The 23,847-nt window shown below is 36.1% G+C and overlaps 1 protein-coding gene across 1 annotated transcript in view; it reads right to left on the reverse strand.

Moving 5' to 3' along the window:
• Positions 1–23,847, reverse strand: part of Syp (synaptotagmin binding cytoplasmic RNA interacting protein) — a 42,138-nt gene that overhangs the window by 8,310 nt on the left and 9,981 nt on the right. The window contains exons 3-7 of the mRNA XM_089244113.1: positions 22,635–22,858; positions 21,585–21,695; positions 18,149–18,325; positions 16,652–16,787; positions 11,059–11,264 (exon numbers count right to left, since the gene is read on the reverse strand). Of these exons, the coding sequence (XP_089100239.1) occupies positions 11,059–11,264; positions 16,652–16,787; positions 18,149–18,325; positions 21,585–21,695; positions 22,635–22,858 (854 nt within the window). The remainder of the gene's footprint in view (positions 1–11,058; positions 11,265–16,651; positions 16,788–18,148; positions 18,326–21,584; positions 21,696–22,634; positions 22,859–23,847) is intronic.

A 23,847-nucleotide genomic window follows, 5' to 3' on the forward strand; every position in this document is an offset into this window, starting at 1 on the left:
AGTTACTTGCGACACATTCCAAGATTACTTAAGTGATATGGGCATAATTACGGATCACTTGATTGACGCGGGACACAGTTCCAGACCACCAAAGCGGTGACACATTTCTAAAGCACTTGAAGGATCTGTTGTCTTGATCCTTTCTTCTTTAATTTATATTTCCTTTGATTCAAAATTGGAATCCATTCACCCAGGTTCGAATAAATATTGCAGGATCAAGACAAGGGGTTTAGCAATTCATTAGATGAAGGAAAACAACACAACACTTTCATGAGCAAGTAAATCAGAGTCAAATTTTAAGGAAAAGAAGATATTTAATTTTTAACAATAGAAAATAATGGTGTAGGTAGCTACCTTTTAACCATTAAAAAGGTTATACAGATAAATGCAAACATCTACCAAATGAAGGTTAGATTTTCCGAGACAAAAGAAAAAAACAACATCGCTTTACAATGATTTAAATAAAAAAAAACTTACATATTATCGTTCTGTCTATTTATGCAAACTACGGTTGACGCTCGAAAAGGTGAACATGGAGGTTTGTCCATAATGAAGACGGAATTTATTTTCCCGCATGTTCTGCAGGTCACTGGCGGCTAGGAATCCTTCCTGTTGTTAGGAACACCTTTCAGGAGCAGGTTCGTAGGAGCACCCCTGTTGTTAAGAGCACCTCTCAGGAACAGGTTGGTAGGGGCACTCACCGACTGGCTACTATCGCTAGCTGGCTTCTATCGGCCTTTTGGAAGGCGAAGCCGTCCTCATAGGAATTGCTGGAATGACCATTGATCCAGACCCTCCATCCATATGATTTCTGCTCTTTCGTGCAATCGTTATTTATCAAATAGTGGTAGATGCACGCGATTTACTCGAGAACACAGGAGCGTGAAGGCTACATTTCGAGTAGCGTAATTATTTTCAACGAGGCACATAGTAAATTCAAATCACCAGCGAGCGAACATATATATAACTCGCGCAAGCTTCAATTACAAGCGAGAGCAAAAAACTCTCGTCAGACAGTAGCGTTGAAAAATTTTCTCCCCGGGACTGCCAGCGAATTTTCCCAGAGGGTAAGTTAAAAAGGCCCCTTGGCGATCCAAAACTATATGAAATTGTACTGAGTACAGGTCCTGAAGGGAACTATTCGGCGTTTTAATTTACAGTTGGCGGAGAAGGGAGAGAGAGAAGGGGAATGAGGTACAACAGAAAAAAGGGAAAAACTTAAGGGGACCGTTAAGATCTTCGGAGAAATTCTTCTCGCCAAGGACCCTTAATCACACCCCCTGAAAAACAAACATTACCTTATATGGCTCGATGACCATCTCCTTCACTCTCTTACAACCCTTTGTAATTCGACCCGTGTTTCTCATCTGGGGCCCCAAGGCAGCAGTACCGTGTACAACTGTATCTTAAGGCCTAAACTTTCTATAGAATAGATTTTGCTTTCTACTATTATTATTATTATATGTGCCATAATATATACAATTAAATATCGGTATAATCAAATGATTAATTATGTAAGATTCCACTGTACAAATACAACATAAGGCAAAATCTATTCAATATAATAATCTTTTCTTTTCTCTACAATTAAAACTATTTTAAGATTAAGTTAATGTAATGTTATGATGAATTTTGACAATTCAACATAACATACTCCCTTCGGGTTCCCCAGAATTTTCAGAATGAAAATTCCACGCGAAGAACGGCAAAAGCTAGCCTTAAATTATGAGATCCCTAACATGTTAAATGTTACAATCGAGGGCGAAAAGATTACGTTAAAGCCAATGTGAGAAACACGAATCTAATTAATATGCATATTACACAATGATCTGTATGGCTCATCAGGCAAATGTGAAAGATGATAGGGAGTGAAATATATATACTAAAATACAAAAAAAAAAAAAAATATACAACACCAAAAAATACGTGAACACAAACCAAAACTACGTGCATATACATATTCATAATATAAATGTGAGAATATACGTGAAATTCTTCAGTAGGGACACAATCGCTACACACTATTAAACATAAAAACGATGTGCGAGAGTTTCAAAACACATGTGTACAGTTCAATGCTTACAATTTTCCAATCTGATTTTGATACGTTAGTATCATTCTCGTCGATAAGGATGCAGCTACGGAAAAGGAAGAAGTGAAGCCTGGATACTGTGCTGGTTGGATATGGAGGACAACACAATGCAACACAGAATTTATTGAATTTGGTCTATTGTAGATCCAATCAACGCAACATCACTGATTGACTGCTCCTGATCGCAAGAAGCATTCTCATCAAGGAAGTGTTCAATGGCCAATTGAAACACTACTTAGGAATAATGCCAAAAATAATATCAGATATGAACGGTGTATATGTAAGCACAACTCATATTATGTAATCTCTGCGGTACATCGATTTATCTGTTACTAGCTCAACAATCTAGTTAACACTGAACTTGACATATAATTGCATAAGGAAAAAAAATTTGACTATAAACACATTATCTTAATTCTTCCTAATAACAATCAATCATAGCTTGATAAGGGTTTTCTCTATAACCCTTATCCTACACATATTCCACATCTTCGTTTTCATGAAATATTTATCATTGTTTCATGACATAACTAACATGGTATGTAAATCATCACACACATTCATAAAAATGTAAACAGTTTTCATTGGATCCTACTAAAACAAAATATCATTTGTCGTGTGACACATGGATCCACGTTCAGAAATTTACAAAATAACGAAACTTTCTCAATCAACTGAATATATACAAATTTAGGGACATAACTTTCGAATACTAATAATAATACATAAAAGAATTCTGTGTCAATGAGTATAAACATCATTTTAAGGTACAAGAATATACAACTCAAGCTGTCTGTACAAAACCAGCAGCATCACGTGGTCTCAGATTATATGGTACATCCCTTTGACTTGAACTTGTGTTCCTAATCCCTTCACTGTCAGGAGGTTGAACATTTAACTGAGAAGTGTCCATAGATGTGTTAGGAATTCGTATTATTCGGTCAACATGAACTCTAAGCTTCTTTGTGGAATCACCTACAAGTGCAATTTCGTAGTTGACCGGACCAAATTTACGAAGAATGACGTAGGGACCCTTATTTGGCTTATTGAATTTCCGAGAGGCATTAGGGCCAATATGAGGAGTATTCAACAAAACCAGGTCACCAATATTGAGATTTTTGACTTTTGCTACCTTTAATCTGGTATTTTCCTGAAGTTCTGCAGATTTTACTAAATTTTCTTTTACCAGTTTAAATGATGTTGATAGCCTATGATGTAAGTCCTGCACAAATTCCTGTGTGTCTGAGTATGAACGAGAAGGAGGCTGAGTTAACAATTGATGGGGAATATTCAGGTCTCTTCCGTACGTTAAGAAAGCAGGTGTTTCACCTGTAGATGAATGTATTGAAACACGGTGGGCCAACAGGGCAAAATGTAAATGACGATCCCAGTCGGAATGAGTTTGGTTGACCAAATGACTTAACGAATTTATGAGTTTGGCATTCATACGTTCACAAACAGCATTACTTTGAGGTCGATAAGCGGTGGTGGTTAATTTATGAATTCCCAATTTCTCGTATACCTTTTGCATTGCCTCACAAATGAAATTTGCGCCACGGTCAGTGACAATAGACTCGGGTACACCGTGAGTGCAAATATATTTTTCTAAAATCTCAACCACAGTGGCCGAATCAATAGACTTCACCGCATACGCCTCTGGATATTTGGTGAAAGCATCACAGAAGCATAAAATGTACTTGTTACCATTTGGTGTCACTGGGAGTGGACCGATTGCATCGAACCCAACCCTTTGATTAGGCCGCTCACAAACTTCTAGGCGTTGAAGTGGTGCCATGGGGTTGGTCACATGTCCTCGTCGACTCAAACAGGACTGGCATTTAGAAACAAAAGATTTAATTTGAAAATACATTCCCGGCCAAAAGTATAATGATTTTATCCTAGATAATGTTTTGGTTAAACCCAAATGAGTTGCATCTGGCGAAGAATGATTCATATCCAAAATGTGTTTGGTCAGTTCTGAAGGAACGACAATTTTTGTTAATCGGTCCAACCTATTTTTAGGTTTCCTAGCAGTACAATATAAACAATTGTCTTGGATGAAAAACAACATCTTGTTTGGTTTCGGTGTTTTACCAGACTTCAAATCGTCCATAATTCTGGAACATTTGGCATCGGAAGATTGTAAGTTAATAATTCTTTGTCGCAAAATAGGTTCGACTTCAATCTGAGTGATATTTATATTATTAACTTCTCTTGACAAGTAATCAGCCGCAGCATTCAGCTTACCGGGACGGTGAACTATTTCGCAGTCAAATTGCGCCAAAGCCATGATCCAACGAGCAATTCTACTTGTGGGATCTCGCAAATGTAAGGTTTTACTAAGGGATGCTTGATCCGAAATAACAGTGAATTTTCGTGCCATCAAATAGTATTTGAAGTGGGAACAAGCCCAAACCACAGCGAGCATCTCTTTCTCAAAGGTGGAATAATTGAGTTCGGCGCCCTTTAACTTCCTACTAGCATACGCTATAGGGTGTAAATGACCCAATGCATCTGGTTGTGACAGAATCGCGCCTAAGGTGTGTTGAGAGGCATCGGTTGTTAGTGTGAAATTTTTTGTGAAATCTGGTAACATAAGTACTGGTTCTTTCAAGAGTGCTTCTTTCAAGGTTTCGAATGCGTTTTGAGCTTCTTCGTTCCAATTGAAGAAAGTCGTTTGTTTTGTTAAGTTGGTCAAGGGCAAGGCTTTCTCGGCATAGTTTACTATAAATTTTCGATAAAAATTGGTGAGACCGAGGAATTGTCTTACTTGTTTCTTAGTTTCGGGGCATTTAAAAGCTTGTACAACTCTCAGGTTGGCCTTATCTGGGGACACCTCACCCTTAGAAATATGGAACCCCAAAAATGTTATATTTTGTTTCGCAAGGATGCACTTGGAAGGTTTCAATTTTAGCTTGTGTAGTGTAAGTCTGTCGAATAAGATCTTGAGCTTTTCGAGATGGGATGAAAAATCAGATGATGAGACGACGATATCATCTAAATAGCAAGCAATTTTGAATGGGGACAAATTTGCTAAAACAATTTGCATCAAACGAGAAAATGTGGCTGGAGCAGACTTCAGTCCAAAAGGCATTTTTAACCACATATAATGACCATCAGGTGTGCTAAAACCACACTTGTACACATCATCAGGATGTATCGCACATTGAAAATACCCTGATGTCAAGTCTAATGTGGAAAAATAGTGTGCCCCATGTAGAGAATCCACAAGCTCCGTAATATTTGGAAGTGGAAACGAATCGTCTAACGTTTTCTCGTTTAATTTCCTGAAATCAGTGACCAGCCGGAAAGAGTTATCTTTTTTCCTTACCAAACAGACTGGCGCACTATATGGGCTTGTAGATTCGGTAATGATACCTGCTTCTAGGAGGTCTTTTATTTGTTGGTCTAGTTCTTGTTTTAAATGAAACGGTACTCTATATGGCTTCTGTCGAACAGGGATAGAGTCCTTCAACGGAATGGTATGATACAATGTGTCGCAGCCTTCAAGATCTTTTACAGATTTCGCAAACAATTTTGGATACTGATTCAACAACTTCGTGAGTTCTTCCTTTTGAAAATCATCTAAATGGGAAAGGTCTAGCTGCTCGCTTCCCCACACATCGAAGGAGTCTGAGATAATTCCTTCAGTATCGTGAACAGTATCTACGGACGCAACGGTTTCGCTTGATTCAAAATGAGTTTCATCTAGAAGAGAAACTAGCTTCATCGACTTATTTAGGGTCACAGGTTGGTCAGTGAAATTCGCCACTTTTACAAAAATTTCACGATTTGGCAAAACCATGTTCACTGAACGGGACACAAATATACTTGAAAGGTGACGAATATTGCTTTCCAGCAGAACACAGGAGTTGACAGGGAAATCAGTATCCGATATTTTAACTTTAACCATATTTTCTGAAAAAGGTGGAAGAGTGACCTTTTTAGGAAGGACACCAAATACCGAAGGAATGGAATCAGTTTTCGGAAGGTCCGGAAGTGGTTTCGATTTAGAAAAATTTATGCAATGCGAAGATGAAATAAGTGCATTCTTACGAACAGAGACGTCGAAATTATTTTCTGTCAGAAAAGGAAAACCCAGAATGCCGATATAGTGGGAAGAAAGAGCATTATGGGAAACATAAAAAGGTGTAATCACCTGTTTTTTTCCAAAAGGCAAGTTTACCCATACTTGTTCTTGTAGAACAACTTGCTCAGTAGCAATTCCTTTGATAGTGACACGACACTGTTTTTTGTCTAACACATCGAAATTTTCCAGTACGTCTCCCTGTAAAATATTGATGGATGCTCCCGTATCAACCAGAAATGGAAACATCTTATTTTCGATGGCAATGTTTACGATGGGAAGATTCATTTTTTCCTCTGGATTTGTCATCGAATACAATGGCACCACCTCAGGGCCAGAAGAAGTGAGCTCTGGGTGCTCAAGAGCCCCTTCGGCCTGATCTAGTTTTTTGGAACCGTATTCGAGAAATTACTCATCTCCCCTATTGTATTAGAGTGGGATCCCAAATTGGGTCTATGCGATTGGCCCCGACCCCTAGAACTATACGAGAAGCATCGTCTCTGGGTATGACCTGGTTTCTTGCAAAACCAACAGACCACGGGACCTCTCGAATTCGTATTCATTGTTATCTGTGACAATTTATTTTGAATTTCTAACATACCCTCCGTTAACTGAGTAATGGCCTGTTGTTGTGAATGTACTAGCGCCATGAGGGGACTCGCAGTTGGCTCTAGTTGAGAAGCCGTTACTGCCTGAACTTCTTCAACTTCTCCAGGGTTAGAAAATGTCTGGGAGAGCCTCTCTTCCATTTTTGCTTGTTCCATTGCCCCTTCAAACGTTCTGTGGTTCATAGGCAGAACCAAGCGTTTCAGGTGCGGTCTTAGCCCTTCCACAAAAACGTTTCTTAATAATTCCCTGCGGGCCTGATCGGCAGCATCAGTGCCCTGCACCTGTTCGGGGATAGACTTATAAGAGAGTGCCTCCACTCTGGCTGCATACTCCCTGATGCTTTCATTGGGTTTTTGCCATGTCAAAAATAATTGGCGAGCATGTTCATGGGGGGACACCTTTTTGGAAAAATGGTCCAATATGGCCTTTTTGTATTGGTTGTATGTAGTGAAGCCACGTTTTTGCAAATTTTCTCGAAGGAAAGTTGCAGCTTCCCCCCTCATTTTGACCTCTATTATGAACACAAGGTCTTGATCTGTCAACTGACCATGACGAGATACTGCTTCCAGTTCAAAAAAAAACTGATTTGGGTCTTCACCCGAGAAGAAAGGGATTACGCTTAGATAAGACGTGAGATGGGGAGTGCCTTCTGCACGTCTTCTTCCCCTGCCCCTTGCCGGATGAGCCATAGTAACACCAAAAAACAATGAGAAAAATTTTAACTGATCATCAATTGAAACACATATATATACTTTATAGGTCACCCCTACGACAGAAAAATAAATTTCAGTTAAAGTTTTTTGAGAATACTCAACTTTACAAAAATACTTTGACTCCGATTAAATCATTATGGCAAATCAGAAAATAGCACAAAAGATGCTGTGTTGTTTCAGTGGTCAGGGCACCATTCTGTCTTGATCCTTTCTTCTTTAATTTATATTTCCTTTGATTCAAAATTGGAATCCATTCACCCAGGTTCGAATAAATATTGCAGGATCAAGACAAGGGGTTTAGCAATTCATTAGATGAAGGAAAACAACACACTTTCATGAGCAAGTAAATCAGAGTCAAATTTTAAGGAAAAGAAGATATTTAATTTTTAACAATAGAAAATAATGGTGTAGGTAGCTACCTTTTAACCATTAAAAAGGTTATACAGATAAATGCAAACATCTACCAAATGAAGGTTAGATTTTCCGAGACAAAAGAAAAAAACAACATCGCTTTACAATGATTTAAATAAAAAAAAACTTACATATTATCGTTCTGTCTATTTATGCAAACTACGGTTGACGCTCGAAAAGGTGAACATGGAGGTTTGTCCATAATGAAGACGGAATTTATTTTCCCGCATGTTCTGCAGGTCACTGGCGGCTAGGAATCCTTCCTGTTGTTAGGAACACCTTTCAGGAGCAGGTTCGTAGGAGCACCCCTGTTGTTAAGAGCACCTCTCAGGAACAGGTTGGTAGGGGCACTCACCGACTGGCTACTATCGCTAGCTGGCTTCTATCGGCCTTTTGGAAGGCGAAGCCGTCCTCATAGGAATTGCTGGAATGACCATTGATCCAGACCCTCCATCCATATGATTTCTGCTCTTTCGTGCAATCGTTATTTATCAAATAGTGGTAGATGCACGCGATTTACTCGAGAACACAGGAGCGTGAAGGCTACATTTCGAGTAGCGTAATTATTTTCAACGAGGCACATAGTAAATTCAAATCACCAGCGAGCGAACATATATATAACTCGCGCAAGCTTCAATTACAAGCGAGAGCAAAAAACTCTCGTCAGACAGTAGCGTTGAAAAATTTTCTCCCCGGGACTGCCAGCGAATTTTCCCAGAGGGTAAGTTAAAAAGGCCCCTTGGCGATCCAAAACTATATGAAATTGTACTGAGTACAGGTCCTGAAGGGAACTATTCGGCGTTTTAATTTACAGTTGGCGGAGAAGGGAGAGAGAGAAGGGGAATGAGGTACAACAGAAAAAAGGGAAAAACTTAAGGGGACCGTTAAGATCTTCGGAGAAATTCTTCTCGCCAAGGACCCTTAATCACACCCCCTGAAAAACAAACATTACCTTATATGGCTCGATGACCATCTCCTTCACTCTCTTACAACCCTTTGTAATTCGACCCGTGTTTCTCATCTGGGGCCCCAAGGCAGCAGTACCGTGTACAACTGTATCTTAAGGCCTAAACTTTCTATAGAATAGATTTTGCTTTCTACTATTATTATTATTATATGTGCCATAATATATACAATTAAATATCGGTATAATCAAATGATTAATTATGTAAGATTCCACTGTACAAATACAACATAAGGCAAAATCTATTCAATATAATAATCTTTTCTTTTCTCTACAATTAAAACTATTTTAAGATTAAGTTAATGTAATGTTATGATGAATTTTGACAATTCAACATAACACTGTGGAACATTTAGAGACATCATTCACACCCCCCGTTCTCCTTGTCATAAAAAAGTCAGCAAATCTGAAACCCCCCATCGATGACAACGTAATACTTGAATGACCCCTATAATAATTACACGATATATTAACAAGAGACCTAATATATTAACTAGGTTTATTACATTTACAGGGGTGGGAAGTGACTAAGTCCATTTCGGAGCAGCTTTGGAGCACCAAAATTCAGGATTCTGAGCAGTTTTGGAGCAGCAAATTGAGGATTCTGAGCAGTTTTGAAGCAACAAAATATAGGATTCGGAGCAGATATTTATAAATTGGAGCAGCGAAATTAAAAACAATATTTTCGTTAACCCTCACACCTTTTCAAAAATAAAACAACTGTACTGTCTTTTGTTATCAAACATCTTTTCATCAGCTTGTTTTTGGTGTTGCAGGCTTTTGACACCTTGTTTGAAAGAGTGGCTGTCATAAAATTTTTCTCACCAGTCTATTTAAGATAATTTTTGCTTACTGAGGGCACTATTTGCTGTCTGGAACAGCTGCCCTTTAAATGGGCTAAACATTTTCTATAGTCTTTATATAGATATTATAAATTTCCAATATCAAGTTTTCAATTTTTTTATATTCAGAAAGAAATTGTTGCGAAATGGGAGAGAATTTTGGAAGAATCAACACGATGGTTGGCAATTCAGCACTCATTATTTGGCGAGATTGGCAATCTTACTTGTTATTTAGCGATTTAAAACTCATTATTCTGCAACATTGGCGATTTAACGCTCGTTATTCTGCAAAGTTTCTAAATTAGCAATCATAATTCGGCGGACAAGCTCTTTTCACTCCCGGAATATTTTTTTCACGAAACATTGCGATTTGATGCAATGACGATCGACTACAGTAATTTCTGCTGCTTCCAGTGGCGAATTTTTTTTTTAAACGGAAACTGACTCGCATTTGTGCTTTAAAGCTGAAAGAGCATTGCAAACCATCCTCAGTTGCACGATCATGGATATTATTGGGGTTTCGCGATGGAAAGCCAGGTGTGATGGGCCTATAGTTTAAATACGGCGATAGTTGAAGTACAGGGTTGTTTGTTTTTTTTTAAAACACAATCTTTTCAGAAGTGTTAAACGAGCGTTAAATCGTTTTGCGGCAAGCCGGAACAAAAATTTTTTGGCGGGCATACTGAGGCAAAATTTGCTATTTGGCGCAGAAAAATACAAAATACCCTATTGGAGCAGGATGTCGCAAGATGTTAATTTTGGCGCAGTGCTGCACAATTGGCACAGAGTTCCCATCCCTGCATTTATGTAAGCTACAGTATATACATTTTCCTCATGCTCTAGCATCACAAACCCAAAAGACCCCCAAAAACCCTGAAAAAACCCAGTGAGTTAAATTTGTTCTAAAAAAAAACCGGGCTTTTGCCACTCCTGATTTCATATCTCATGTCTTACAGTTTTTGAAGAGAAAGGCAATAATCTGCTCGCTACAGAGAAAAAAAAATGTTTTGTGTTACTTAATGGGACATCCCATTCTTTTTTTGCTCTTCCTGTAAATCTTGTAAAGTTATTAATTTTTTATGCATGAGGTTATTATAAGGCTATGATATGCTTTATTTTTCCAGCATACAAATGCATTCTCTTCCAATATTTTAATCATTTTACAAAGATATTTTAAATATTTTTCATCTTTGGGGGTCCCACAACAGCCTTGCATTCTTTCCTGTGTATATCTCTTTCTAGAATGTTTATAATAAAATTAATAAATTTCATGATTTGCTGGGTAGCATGGAGTAAACTTGAATATCAAACCCATATTACACAAACAAGAAATATTATACCTTAGCCATGGTCTCTTCATCAGGCTCTTCTTGGGGATCAGCCCAGTCAACTATGATATCACAGCCCCATACCTTTAATCGGCCAGTGCCTAGTTTACGCTTTGCTAAGGATGCAGATTTATGTGATTCATACTCCAAGAAACAGAAGCCACGATTTTTCCTTTTGTCATCAGGTGAACTGTAGATAATAGCATCAATCAAGCCAGCTACAAATGAGAATCAATGAACAATATTTAAACCTCATACCTTTCCTTGAAATCAACAATCACATTCAAGTTCCACATGAATCACTTCAACCCTCCAAAATTCCAACTGATTTATGTACTAAAGGGTTGAGTATATAAAAACAAAGAAAAATGATGAATGATTTTTTTCTATGATGAATAATTTCAAAATAGTTACTTTATCTGAATTTGCTTTAAATTCTGAGAGCATAACCCCCCCCCCCCCCCAATGATGATATAGATCAGAAACCAAACTTTTTGCTTTGGCTCTCTCTCTCTCTGTTTCATTTATCTTTAAAAATTCTCTAATTGCATTTGCAACCCGTGGATTATACATTGAAAACATTTGAATTCCTCAATGGATTTTAGACAGAATATTATCTGTTTAATTATTAAATATTTCAAGAAAAAAATTAAACTTCAGAGGCTTACATAGGAATTTGCCTTACATGTTTAATTTCAATACTAATGTAGAAAATTTATTCACATCTGAATATACACACTTGGTTTTTTTAACCTTAAGAAAATTTACCAGTCAAAAAAGAAAGATGTCATTTTAGGCAAAGCCAGACCACCAGTGAAACTTCCCGTATTGTTCACTGGCTATGAGTTAACATGTTTATATACTCATACATAGCTGGTGTGTTGAGTGAGATTTTCTTTTATTTAAAAAAAATCTGGTCTACAACGTATTAAAAACATCAGATAATATACCACAAAGCATTATTATGCTTATAAAAATTATGAATTTATATCCAAAAATAGTCTGGCACACACACATAATACCAATACCTAATAATGGTGCAGTTAAAAAATTGAATGTTTGGCAAGTTATACATATAATTTTTTTATAGACCATTTAATTTTTCCAACAGTAGGTACATATTTAAAATTTATTTTTATCAATCAATAAGTAAATACAACATGCAAACTTTATAAAATCAATTCAGGTGGATGAAACATACTTACATGGTTCCTTTCTGGAGCCTAGTAAATGATTTCATATTTTAGAATGGCTGTCCCACCTCCCACCTATACATATAATTTACCATTGCTAGAACAGTAATTATTTTGTCTGAGGATAAGCACAAAGTTTTATAATATTTTAGTGCTATAATTGCAACTGATGCTTTAGAACAGTGATTCCCAAGTTGGTGTTAACGCCCGCCAGGGAGCGATGGAATGTTCCGGAGGGGGGGGGGGGCGCTGGGAGAAAAAAAATTTTCTGAAGGGGGTAATGGTACAAAAAAGGCTAGGAAACTATGCTTTAGAACTACTTTACCAACCATAAACAATTACTGCATGTGCATCAGGGGTGGTGAATGACTAGGTAAAATTACTGTGTCTTAAATTGATTTTCATATCGTTATTTAGATAATCATTTTCCACAGCAGACCTGATTAACAGATTTCTTGTGATGATGGTAATTAACTGTGTTCTCATCACACTGGCTTTTTATACACACGTACTGCTCTTAAAGCTTGTTAAGGGAATTTTTACCCCATTTCTTTCCACCACCTCATTTGGCAGGTTGCCTTTTTGTGGCTGAATGTATATTTGGTGTTCTGCTCAGTGACAAAATTTTTTCGAAGTGGATGCCAGCACACAGTGACACCACAAGATTAAAACTGACTAGGCTATGCAGACCCTAATAATTTGAAAGAGCAAAAATATGTCATATGGGATGGTAAGGTTCATATTGTGCCATTGACCAGGAGACTTCCACACCGACAGTGATTGTGTCACAAACTGAAGTGTTTGCTTCTAAATTTCGACATAGCAGTTGTGTGGAATGCAGTAAAGTGGAATGGTGGCATTCCACGTTGAAGCAGACAAGCACTTTCTCAAGCCAAAATACAGATGTTCAGTTCCAAGAAGGTAATACATGCAATAACAATACATGTATTGCAAATCTGGTTCAGTGTAATCTCATGCACATGCAGGAGCACCAGGAAATGGTGCATGAGTACATCCTTTCATATCTACAGGTAGTCTGCCTTTGGTCCATGCAAAACAATTCCATTTTATCTTGATACCATTATGGGTTTACCTATGATAGTAAATACTATCCACATGACTAGCTTTTGGTACACTCGATCTATGGGTGTATGAATCAATTCCTTGAGTGCTTATTCGACTCGTGTGTGCAGCCCCACCAGTTACCAAATCAGGAGTAAGAAATTAAAATAATTGCAGAAAAACATAGAAAAATATTAAATAATGAATACATTTAAAATTTTTTAATTAATACATAAATAAATTGTCAGTAAAATTCAAACTATTGGCTGAAGTTGAATGGACTAATTTGCAAAAAAAAAAAATTCATGCATTGCAAATACTAGCTTGGAAACAAGAAAAAAAATGGATATGTATTAGTTCGTGGAGTCCAGGGTAAAATTTTAATGACAAAATTGCTCGTTTATCACCAAATTACTTATAGCGGATAAAAATCTGCTTCTGAGGGTCCTTTTACTGATGCAGCTTATACACAGGAGTGCGACCCGCGATGCGGCAGCTGACCATTATGTTGGCCCTCGAACAGTGAGAAGTTGGCCACCCCTAATGTATATCATGGTACAGGAGAAATTATCAAGTTTGCCCAGAAAAAGATAGCTGTGTTTTTAGTTATTGAATAACCTAATTGAATAATTTTCTACAAAACTACTTACACCTGTGCAGGGCATGTTTAAAAAAGTCTCAGTATAAAAAATTTAATAAAATTTTAGAAACATCTTCAGATGAAGGAATAAGTAATAATCAGACTAAAGCAGTTGATGGAAATTATATATTTTGGTTGATACATAACAATACCTTTTGCAAGTCACTGGATTGACACAAAAGTTGACCATATGATGAAGCTGGAAACAGCTGGAAGAATTAAGTTTATAAGAAAAGTTTTAATACTACTTGAATATTAATTATTCCTTCATATGGAAAAATTCCTGAATGGACAGTGCTTGGACAATGGCAAAGAAGTCAAAGAAGGGGCTGGGCATATAATCGATTACATCACATTATTCAAGAACTAAAAATAACCCAATATGACAAATGCATTAACAACAGTGGTAATCACACAGAAAAGAAATCAAGCAAACTGATGACGTATAGGAAACTGAATTTATTATACCAACATTGTACCCACTTTCCTAACATTCTCCTCATATATATATATTGCATTTGAATAAGTATCACATAAAATTTGTTAATATACATCCGAAATGAAGTCACTTTATTCTAGCTTGCCTGGATCTCCTGAACACAGGGTTGGAACGATCTGGGTTTCATGAGAAGCATTAATTCAATTTCAATATGTCCTCTCCCAAAATTTGGGTGTTTACACACTATAGTGTGTCAGTGACTTTCCTGAATCCATTTTTTTTAAAACAAGCCATATATACACTCAGTAGCCAAATAATTAGGAACAGCCTTCACTCAAACTTTGACTCGTCCATGCAGCATGTGTGCTAAGTAATGAACAGGATTTGCTGATAAAAAGTTTTCTCCTGGTCAAAATATAAATCAATGAGCACCACTCTGATGCTGAAAATGGATATAGGAAAATGTTCTGCTACTTGTAGAAACAAAGTAATGTTTCATTGTTAAACTTTACTTTTGCAAAATCAATTTTTGTGAAACTATATTTTCCATAGTTTTATTTATGGTTTTACAAATCAAAGAAACCATAAATTCAAAATTTCATTCCTTTTGTACAAAATTAACAAGATTCTTAACTTCCAACAAAAAATCACTTATTTTTCATAAAATTACGGCTTATTTTCAAAAAACAAGACCCTATAAAAAAAGTCTGGACAGACTCTTGAGATTAGTAATTTCCTCAGTAGCATTTCAATACAGTATCAGGTGAAAAAACTTTGCGCCAATTAAGTTATGGCTTAGGAGTTACTCTTTTCTCATTCAAAGCTACATATACAGTTGAACCCTATTTATAGTGAACCATCTGCACACCCAATAAAAAGTTCACTATATCCAAATTTGTTGAAACATTGATATTTCTTAGCATTTGGTGGTGGTTTTGTTGGAAACATTCACTGCGATAACACACAATTTACTAATAAATTATTAATCACTTAAATAGACAATCAAATATTAGAAAGGAAAAGTTTTGAAGTAGTATTACTCACTTTTATTTTTTACATCCTATGGAAAAATTTATTATTTTTTAATACATTTCGATTTTAAGTTAAGCTCATCAATTTTCTTATTGACAATTAGGAAAGAGTCCAAAGTGTTTTTGTTCACATTTTCTGTAGAAAAAAAGTATTTGGAATGTTTGCAACTGCTTTCACTTTGGACTGACATAGCTTCTTTGCTCCATCCAGATTTTGATAGTGAGCAGTAATAATCATGCTGTGGTTTTGGAAACTAGATTTCAATAAGGAAAATTCCTTGCATATTGCTGATTTCTGGTTCCAAAGCTGTAACTAGGCTGGGGCAACCAGGGCACTGAGTTAAATGGGGGGGGGGGGTGCTCACAAAAAATTCACACTTATTTTCATTATATGTTTTTCTTTCTTAAAGGGCCCCCAAGAAAATGTCTGCCCTGAAACCCCAAGAAGGCATGCTACTGCCCTGATTGGCTTCATCTTCAATGTGTTTGATTATCTTTATTTTATCATCAATTGAAAATGCTTTCCTCTTAAAAAAAAAATTGGAAAGATGGCGAATTTCATAAAGATACTGCTGAGATAGCAAAATACCTGTTTTGTCTGAAGTGGATATGAAGACAGCGGCAGGAGATAGAGGAGGGGACGGGCATCAGATGCTTCTGGGTCTGTTCAACTATTGTTTCAATTTTTCAAGTTGTGGGTCTTGTAGTGGACCAGGGATTACTAGAAATAATGAGGGTGAAAGAGTGGGATTTGTCAAGGAATGCTCTTTTGGAATCTTAAATGTGTAAGCTTATGTTTGAAACACTAGAAAAAATCTGCAAAAGGGACATTTCAGTTCACTATAAGTGTTTAAAATAACATTAGTTAAATAGGTGTTCAGTTGGGACCACTGAAAAAGTTCACTATAACAAGGTTCTACTGTATATTAAGGATCTGATTAAACTTTTTCATGGGCACACACAAACTACTGGGCATCTTGGTATTATATCTTTCATTCAATACAATTAAACTTCAGAATTAACAAATCAGACATAATATCACTGTTTATAAGCATTTTTTGTACATGCACTTTAATAGTAAACAAAAACATTTTGATTGGACTAACCCAAAACATTCTAAAAGCCAAAGAGTTTGTACATAATTTTGGAAAAAAAAATTAAAATTTTAAAATTTCACTGGTAACGAAAGAAAAACCGAAATTTCATTTTTTTTCTGCAAATTTTATTTATTTTTTCATACCTGTTAATTTACCAAATTCTTCTAAGATCTCCTCTTTGCTTTTGCTCTTTGGGATGTTACCGACAAAAAGCCTCAGATTTGGTACAGATACATTGACTTTGAGATGCTTCCCATTTTTGATTTCATAATTATCCAGCTGAAAATGAAAAGACCAAAATTTTGCCAAATGATCTCTAGAGAAATGTCTATCATAATTTTACAAATTTCAAGCCGAAACGTTTTGACATAGGTAAAAAAAGTCTTGGATCATAGTTTATGACCACCTTTGCCTTAATCTAATTCCATTTTCAGTAAATTTAATGCTAATGAAACACCCAGTTACAGCATTTAACAGATTCTTTCTGAAAATGCTGCAGTGGATGTCCCAAAGAAACATTTTTCCCTTATACTGATGATGGAATTTTACGCTCTTTTTTTTTTTTTCATTCACCAAAAGTGAGCAAAAGAGGAGACATTAATTGCAATGGAGGAAAAAACATTGTGCCAAGTACAAAATATAGATGCTTCGTGGAAGCAGTAAATTGTGAAGCATTCAACAATGATATATATCTTTGTTAAAAAGATAAATGAAATAACCCCCTTTGCAACACTTCTTAAACCATAAATTAACATTTGCTATTAATAGCAAACAATCATGCATAAATTCAGACTGAAAATATATTTAGGGGAAAGAGGGAACAAGAGAAGACTAAAAATAGCTCATAATTTACTGTAAATATTTCAAAAATCGGCACCAAAGTTGATTATGAAATTAATTAAAAGAATGGATCCCCTTTAAGGTTCAATAAGCTTCATATGTGTGTGGGAGAACTTAAAATTGTATTTTATGTAAATGGGTACATGCAGGGTGGGACATCTACAGACCTCATACTCAGGTGAATGGTTAAGGTTCAATATGCTTAATAAGGTAGAAAAAATAAGGTAGAAAAAATTCATAATGTTAATGGAGTTAATGTTAGTATGGACATATACAGACATAACATCATATTTTGATTACTATACAGCCCTAAAGCAGAATATTTTGCATTTTTCTGCATGAGCCCTCAGCTGACTGAAAATTTTCTACAGGGAAAATTCTGTGATGCTTTATACACAGAATTATTTTTTAAAGTTTTTATTGAGACTTTTTTGCAGCAGCACTGATTGTTGTGACATATACTGCACTGTGGTTTTCAGCATATTCTATTTTGTGGCTATACAGTGAAAGCAAAATGAAATTTTAATGAAAATAGAGAAGTGACGATAAATTTTTCTTTGAAAAAAATTGAAGCATTGATTCACACAGTTCAGAAAGTTTAATGCATTCAGTTCAATAATTTTCACAATCTATATCTCCACTCAATTTGAATCATGCTTCCCCACCTCAGGTAGACAACACACATGACCAGTGCAAAACAGTCAAAGTTGTTCAAGTAAATGAATACACCAAGTGAACATGGTATCTTGCAAAAAGCTGATGAACAACAGTAACAAAGAAAGAGATTTCCTATTACATACCTGTTTCACAGCAGACTGTGCTGCTTCACGATCACAAAATGTTATGAAAGCATATCCCCGATTCTGGCCAGTAATAGGATCCATCATTAAGCGCAAATCCCAAATCTGTCCACATTTTTCAAATACTGGTATCAATTCATCTTCATAGATACTTTTGGGGATTTTGCCAACAAAAACCTGTCAAAAATACCAGATCATGACAAAAGTTTAACAATATATAAGCTATGCAGGAATACCATTTAACCCAGTTATATATATAAGTAAAAGTCCATTAATAAAAGCTCAAAATGAATACTACAAGGTACTAGACAGCCATTTTGGGACCTGTGGAAGTCCAGAACCACTCCTTGCTTCAACATTGATGTGAACAAGTGGTCTAAATGTTATGACTATTCTAGAAAACCAAATTTGATTTCTGATTTCTTTTCAGTAAGTCCGGAAACAGCCATCTGGTACATTAATATTATTCCTTTTCAGTAACCAATAGTGAACTTCATAATCACATGTATAAGCTTGTTGAAGCATGAATCAATAAGTAACATGGCATATTTAATATTAACAAAAAACACATCAAACCCTCATGCTAAACTCTTTTCACATAAGAAATTTGTAAACCCCCCCCCCCCTCAATTCTCACTTATTCAAGTTAATCATTTTTGTAGCACCATGGTCATTTTCATATGAGCACTAACTAGAATGGGACTCAGGGTTTGGTTGTAAATTGTAAACATTGTTTATGCCTCTGCATGTCTTAAAATACAGAACACAATCTAATGCTATTGGGAGCATCAGAGTCAAAAAACTTAAAGTGGTTCTTAATCGGGGATACGAAATAGCATTTTGAACGCATGAGATTTAAAAAAAAATAAACATTGACTGATTATTCAGGAAAATTAAAATCAGGGTGCCTTCCCAATCCAGATCAATTTCAGGAAATTTCTTTTGCAGAAGCTGCAACCTCCAACTTATCAGGTTCCAATCTTGCAATAAGTTTTCACATGAGATCTTGAAAAGAGCTTCAAACAAAAATAGAGCAAAAATGTTTGGAGCTTTGAAATCTTTTTAGAAATGACTTGCACTTTGGGGTTGGGGCAGTCTTAAAAAACTCATCTCACACTTAATGGGGAATCTTTTTACTGCTAGGCCAACAAAGGTAGCAGACTTACCTGAAAGAGACTTGTTGTCCTATATATTCACATTGACAAAAACATAGCTGCCAACTTGTGAAAATGAAAATTCTGGAGATTTTCGCGCGGCTGCACAATATACAGAGGCAGCAAAAAAAGCAAGAGGATAAACCATTTTCTCAGAAGAGATAGAAAAGAAATTAGAGCTGGTATTAGCTTTGTTTTCAACAATGGAAAAGAAGGACCCCTTCATCCATTTACTGAAAAAGCAGGTTCAGTGACCGTGACTAACATTGGTTTCCAGTATGCAAAATCCCACCATTCAACTGATTAGGCATTCTGCGCATACCAAACTGCCTGGCAGTAGGGGATCCAGAGGAAAACGCAGATAAAGATTGCAGGGGTACGAAGTGACAAAGTCCATTTCGGAGCAGCTTTGGAGCAGATATTTATAAATTGGAGCAGCGAAATTAACAACAATATTTTCGTTAACCCTCGCCCCTTTTCAAAATAAAACAACTGCATTGTCTTTTGTTAGCAAACATCTTTTCATCAGCTTGTTTTTGGTGCATTTGCGCTTTAAAACTGAAAGACCATTGCAAACCATCTTCAGTTGCACGATCACGGATATTATCAGGGTTTTGCGATGGAAAGCCCGATGTGTGATGGGCCGATAGTTTAAACAAGGCAATAGTTGAAGTACAGTGGGATGAAACACGCTCTTTTCGGAAAGAACCATTTTGCCGCAAGCAGGAAAAAAAATTTGTGATGTCCTTTCCGAAATTACGGGCATACTGAAGCAAAATTAGCTATTTCGCGCAGAAAAATACGAAAATACCCTATTGGAGCAGGATGCCGCAAGATGTTAATTTTGGCGCAGTGCGGTGCAGAGTTCCCACCCCTGAGATTGTTTCTTCTATGGGGGAAAAAGTGAAGACCAACCACTCGAATGGAAATTCATCCCATTAATGATAGGATGAATTTCCTACTACTATAAAAAAAATATCTGGCTGTCTGAACGATTCTTTTCAGATTTTCCCAGACTTTTCCCAAATATTAAGAATTTTCCTTGACTTTTGACAGATATTTAACATTTTTCCTGATTTTTCCTGACTTTCCCTGACCATTTTCTGATTCCGACTTTCCAGGTTGCTGGGAACCCTGTCATGCCACTGCTGTTTCTGTAACACGGTGGTATCAGGAAAGATTCTGATATTGACCAATCGGGTAGTGAAAGTATACCACCACATACATCCCTTGGTACAGTAAGTATCAATCTGGTCTACCGTGTCTTACTTATTCAAGTGAAAATGAAGTTTAATTAAAATTTTAAATTAACATATCGTCACCTTATAATGAAAACCTTGTACATCCAAAATTCTCAACTTTAAGGCATGTATACATTAGTGCGTGGATCATGCAATGAAAGCATTTGCAATTGGTTGTTCAGTAATTTGTACAGTGTTGTGAACGATTCTTGAGCTGTTTTCAATGGATCCACCTGGAATCGTTTTTTCAACAAACACAAAGGAAAGAAAGGAACACCAAGGAAGTTTGTGTACCCATAAGCAGATTAGAAACACTGTAGGGGGTTGTGCATTGCAAGATCGGTGTGCTAATGTATACGCGCCTTTACAGAAATGGCAAAAAACTGATGAAACATACCATTCAATAACACACAAAAGGATAGAGAGCAGATCATTGCTGATCCCCCCCCCCAAAAAAAAGCTATAATAGGTGAGATATGTTCTCAATCTAAAACTGTCAATAAGTCATTTTTGAAGAAAAAAATGATGCACAAGGTTTTCATTATAAGGTGACAGTATACAGATTTGCCTTTCATTTAACTGATTCTTACATTCAACTTGGTACATGAAGGTAAGAAATTTTTAAATAAGTTATAAAATTCACATTTTTATTTATTGAATCCTTCCCAAAGAGATCTGCGCCTAATCATTTTATCCAATTCCATTGATTTAATTTAGTTTAATTTATTTCATTCATGATGGTTTATTTACAACCACTGAATGCATATTGTACATTGCAACTGCATTCAAGATCATGCAACAAACAAATTTGTGATTGGTGATAGTAGAAAGTATAACTGTTTGTGCAAGTTGCATAGCAAAAAGCCAAATTTCTTAACCAGTAAAAGAATGGAATGAGAATTATTCCCTATTCACAAGGATGAATTTGAAATGTGTGTGTGCATGCAAGGCAATACTTTTGACACATATTACTATTATTTTTTGCAAAACAAAGAAAACCAAATTGAAGAAAATTTCTAAGATAAACATAATGAGATATACCTCACAACCACTACCCGGAGTAGATTTGTTGTCCCAATCTGGTGGGGGACCTCCATATTTTCTCTGACCAGTGGTAACATCGAGTGTATAACCAGTTCTTTCCAATATTGCCTGAAAGAAAAACAGTTTGATCATAGATATAGAATTGAGAATTCAATAACGAATCAAAACCCTTTTCCTATGAATTGAAAAGTGAAGAATATAGAGATGATCAGCCTTAAATTGACTCTTTCCTTCATGGCACAATCTAACACATTTCATTTGATAATTTTTGTCACACAATCATTTTCTGTATGCAAGGGCTAATTAGACAAAAACCACGGTCTAATTTAGCCTTTGCAGATTTTGAATGACAGCCTTAGATTTGTTTTATTAAACACATTTCTCATTAAGAGGTTAGTGTGCTAACTCCTTGGGGGTGGAGGTGTTCTGCTGTAATCTAATTGTTTCTGTTGTACTACCACATCAGGCAAGAAAGATTCTGACAAAGAGGAAATCAGGTAAGGATCCCTTCTTTGTGTCTAAACACTCTTTGGTAAAGTATCTTATTCACCTGCACATTACTAACAATATTTCCAGAGTACAAAATCAGGTAAACATTGATTACTCTTGGGCGATTCAATAATTGTTTGACAAAGCAAACTGTTGCTCAATTCCAAAAATTAGAGGCACGACATAAATCTTATTTCATATAGTAAAATATAACTAAGAAATCATTAAAAAAAAGTTGTCAGTAGATATATTCAATCTTATTGAGAGAAATTCAGCAAAACCAAACTCTTTGCGTTGAGCTAAAGGGAGCAAGCAAGACTCGTGAATTGAAGAGTAAGCAGGAAGGAAGCTTCGGTACTGGGGATTTCATGAAACATGGCAATGAAGAAAAAAACAGCACAATTAACAAGCTAATTTCAAAAATGCTTATAACATGAAGTCTGATAAATAACAATATTCTCCCATTGGAAGCTATTGCTACAACTTACAACAAACTTTTACTGTAGATGATATTAACAATTAAATTAGCAAAAATCACAATGAATGAAAGTTGCATACTTTGATTTTCTCTTCATCCGGTCCTTTCGCAGCAGGTGGTTGTGTTCCCATTTTTGTCTTGTGTCTGTATGTTTTCATGATGCCACAAAGGTATGCACTCTTGTTTGATACATGTTCCAAACTACTGTCCATAAATTCTTTAAGTACAACTAAGGCACCATCCACTGGAAATTCCTTCAGTGCCTCCAAAGCTCTCTCATCCAACTCTTCATATGCCAATTTTTCTGCAAAGAAATTAAAATTTAGAGGAAATAAAGAAAACTTGTTATAAAGAAATGCAACTTGCATGTTTTCAATGAAATGAAACAAATCATGACAATAACAAATTAAATACCAACTAAAAATGATTTAAAATGACAACTAACAATCATTCATTTACTTGAACCAAAAGGAGGGGGGGGGGGGATAAGAACACACGCCCAAAATTTCCTACCGATAACCAGTGTTTTTTTCTTTCTAACTCAAGAAATACCAAAGATTTCCTAGAAAAGGGTGGAATAATACCAGTTTACTATTATAACGTCACTGGCACACAAGGGCCAATTAGTACTGAATCTACAGTTTGAAATTACTCTCAACCACCATGCCCTTTCGGAAAAGATTTTAACCCATACATGGGCGCCCAGGACACTGGCAAAATCTGCATCTTTCTTGAGTGAAAGTGGGTCCCTAAAAAAAAATTACTACAATATTTTCACACCTGAATATGGGAGCTATGTCAGCTTTGTGTTCAGGGAACTTGACAGTGCTTGTGTGCGTGTCCAGCATTTCGTATGTTTTGAGTTCAGTAGGTGGTGCATCTATCCTCCATCAACGTGGATTTGAAATTTAATGTATACATATTTGTGTCATAGGTCTGTGGCTAGGGTTTGTGGCTAGAGTTTTTTTTCAAAAGGATAGACAACTCAGTCTGAAAACCTTGGAAAATCATATTTAGCCGATCACCACTACGTAATTTGGAGTTTCAAACCCAGATTTTCACCGAAGGTGAAATGAATGCGCCCCCCCCCCCAATAAGATCAAAAATTTAAAATATTTTTGCATAAAATAATACTGAGAAAAAGCATTCTTATACTATCTGTTAATTTTAAATTCTTTTTTGAAGTCAGTGACCCAAAATTTGTGTAAGAAATCCTTGTGCAATAGGTGTTCCAATCTTTTAAGATGAAAAAAAAGTGCATCTGTAATCTTGTACGATGTACTTAATCCGTAA

The sequence above is a fragment of the Pholcus phalangioides genome, unplaced genomic scaffold (genome assembly GCF_987345545.1).
Source record: "Pholcus phalangioides strain wild (caught in Gottingen) unplaced genomic scaffold, Ppha-v1.0 ptg000015l_1, whole genome shotgun sequence".
NCBI lineage: Eukaryota > Metazoa > Arthropoda > Arachnida > Araneae > Pholcidae > Pholcus > Pholcus phalangioides.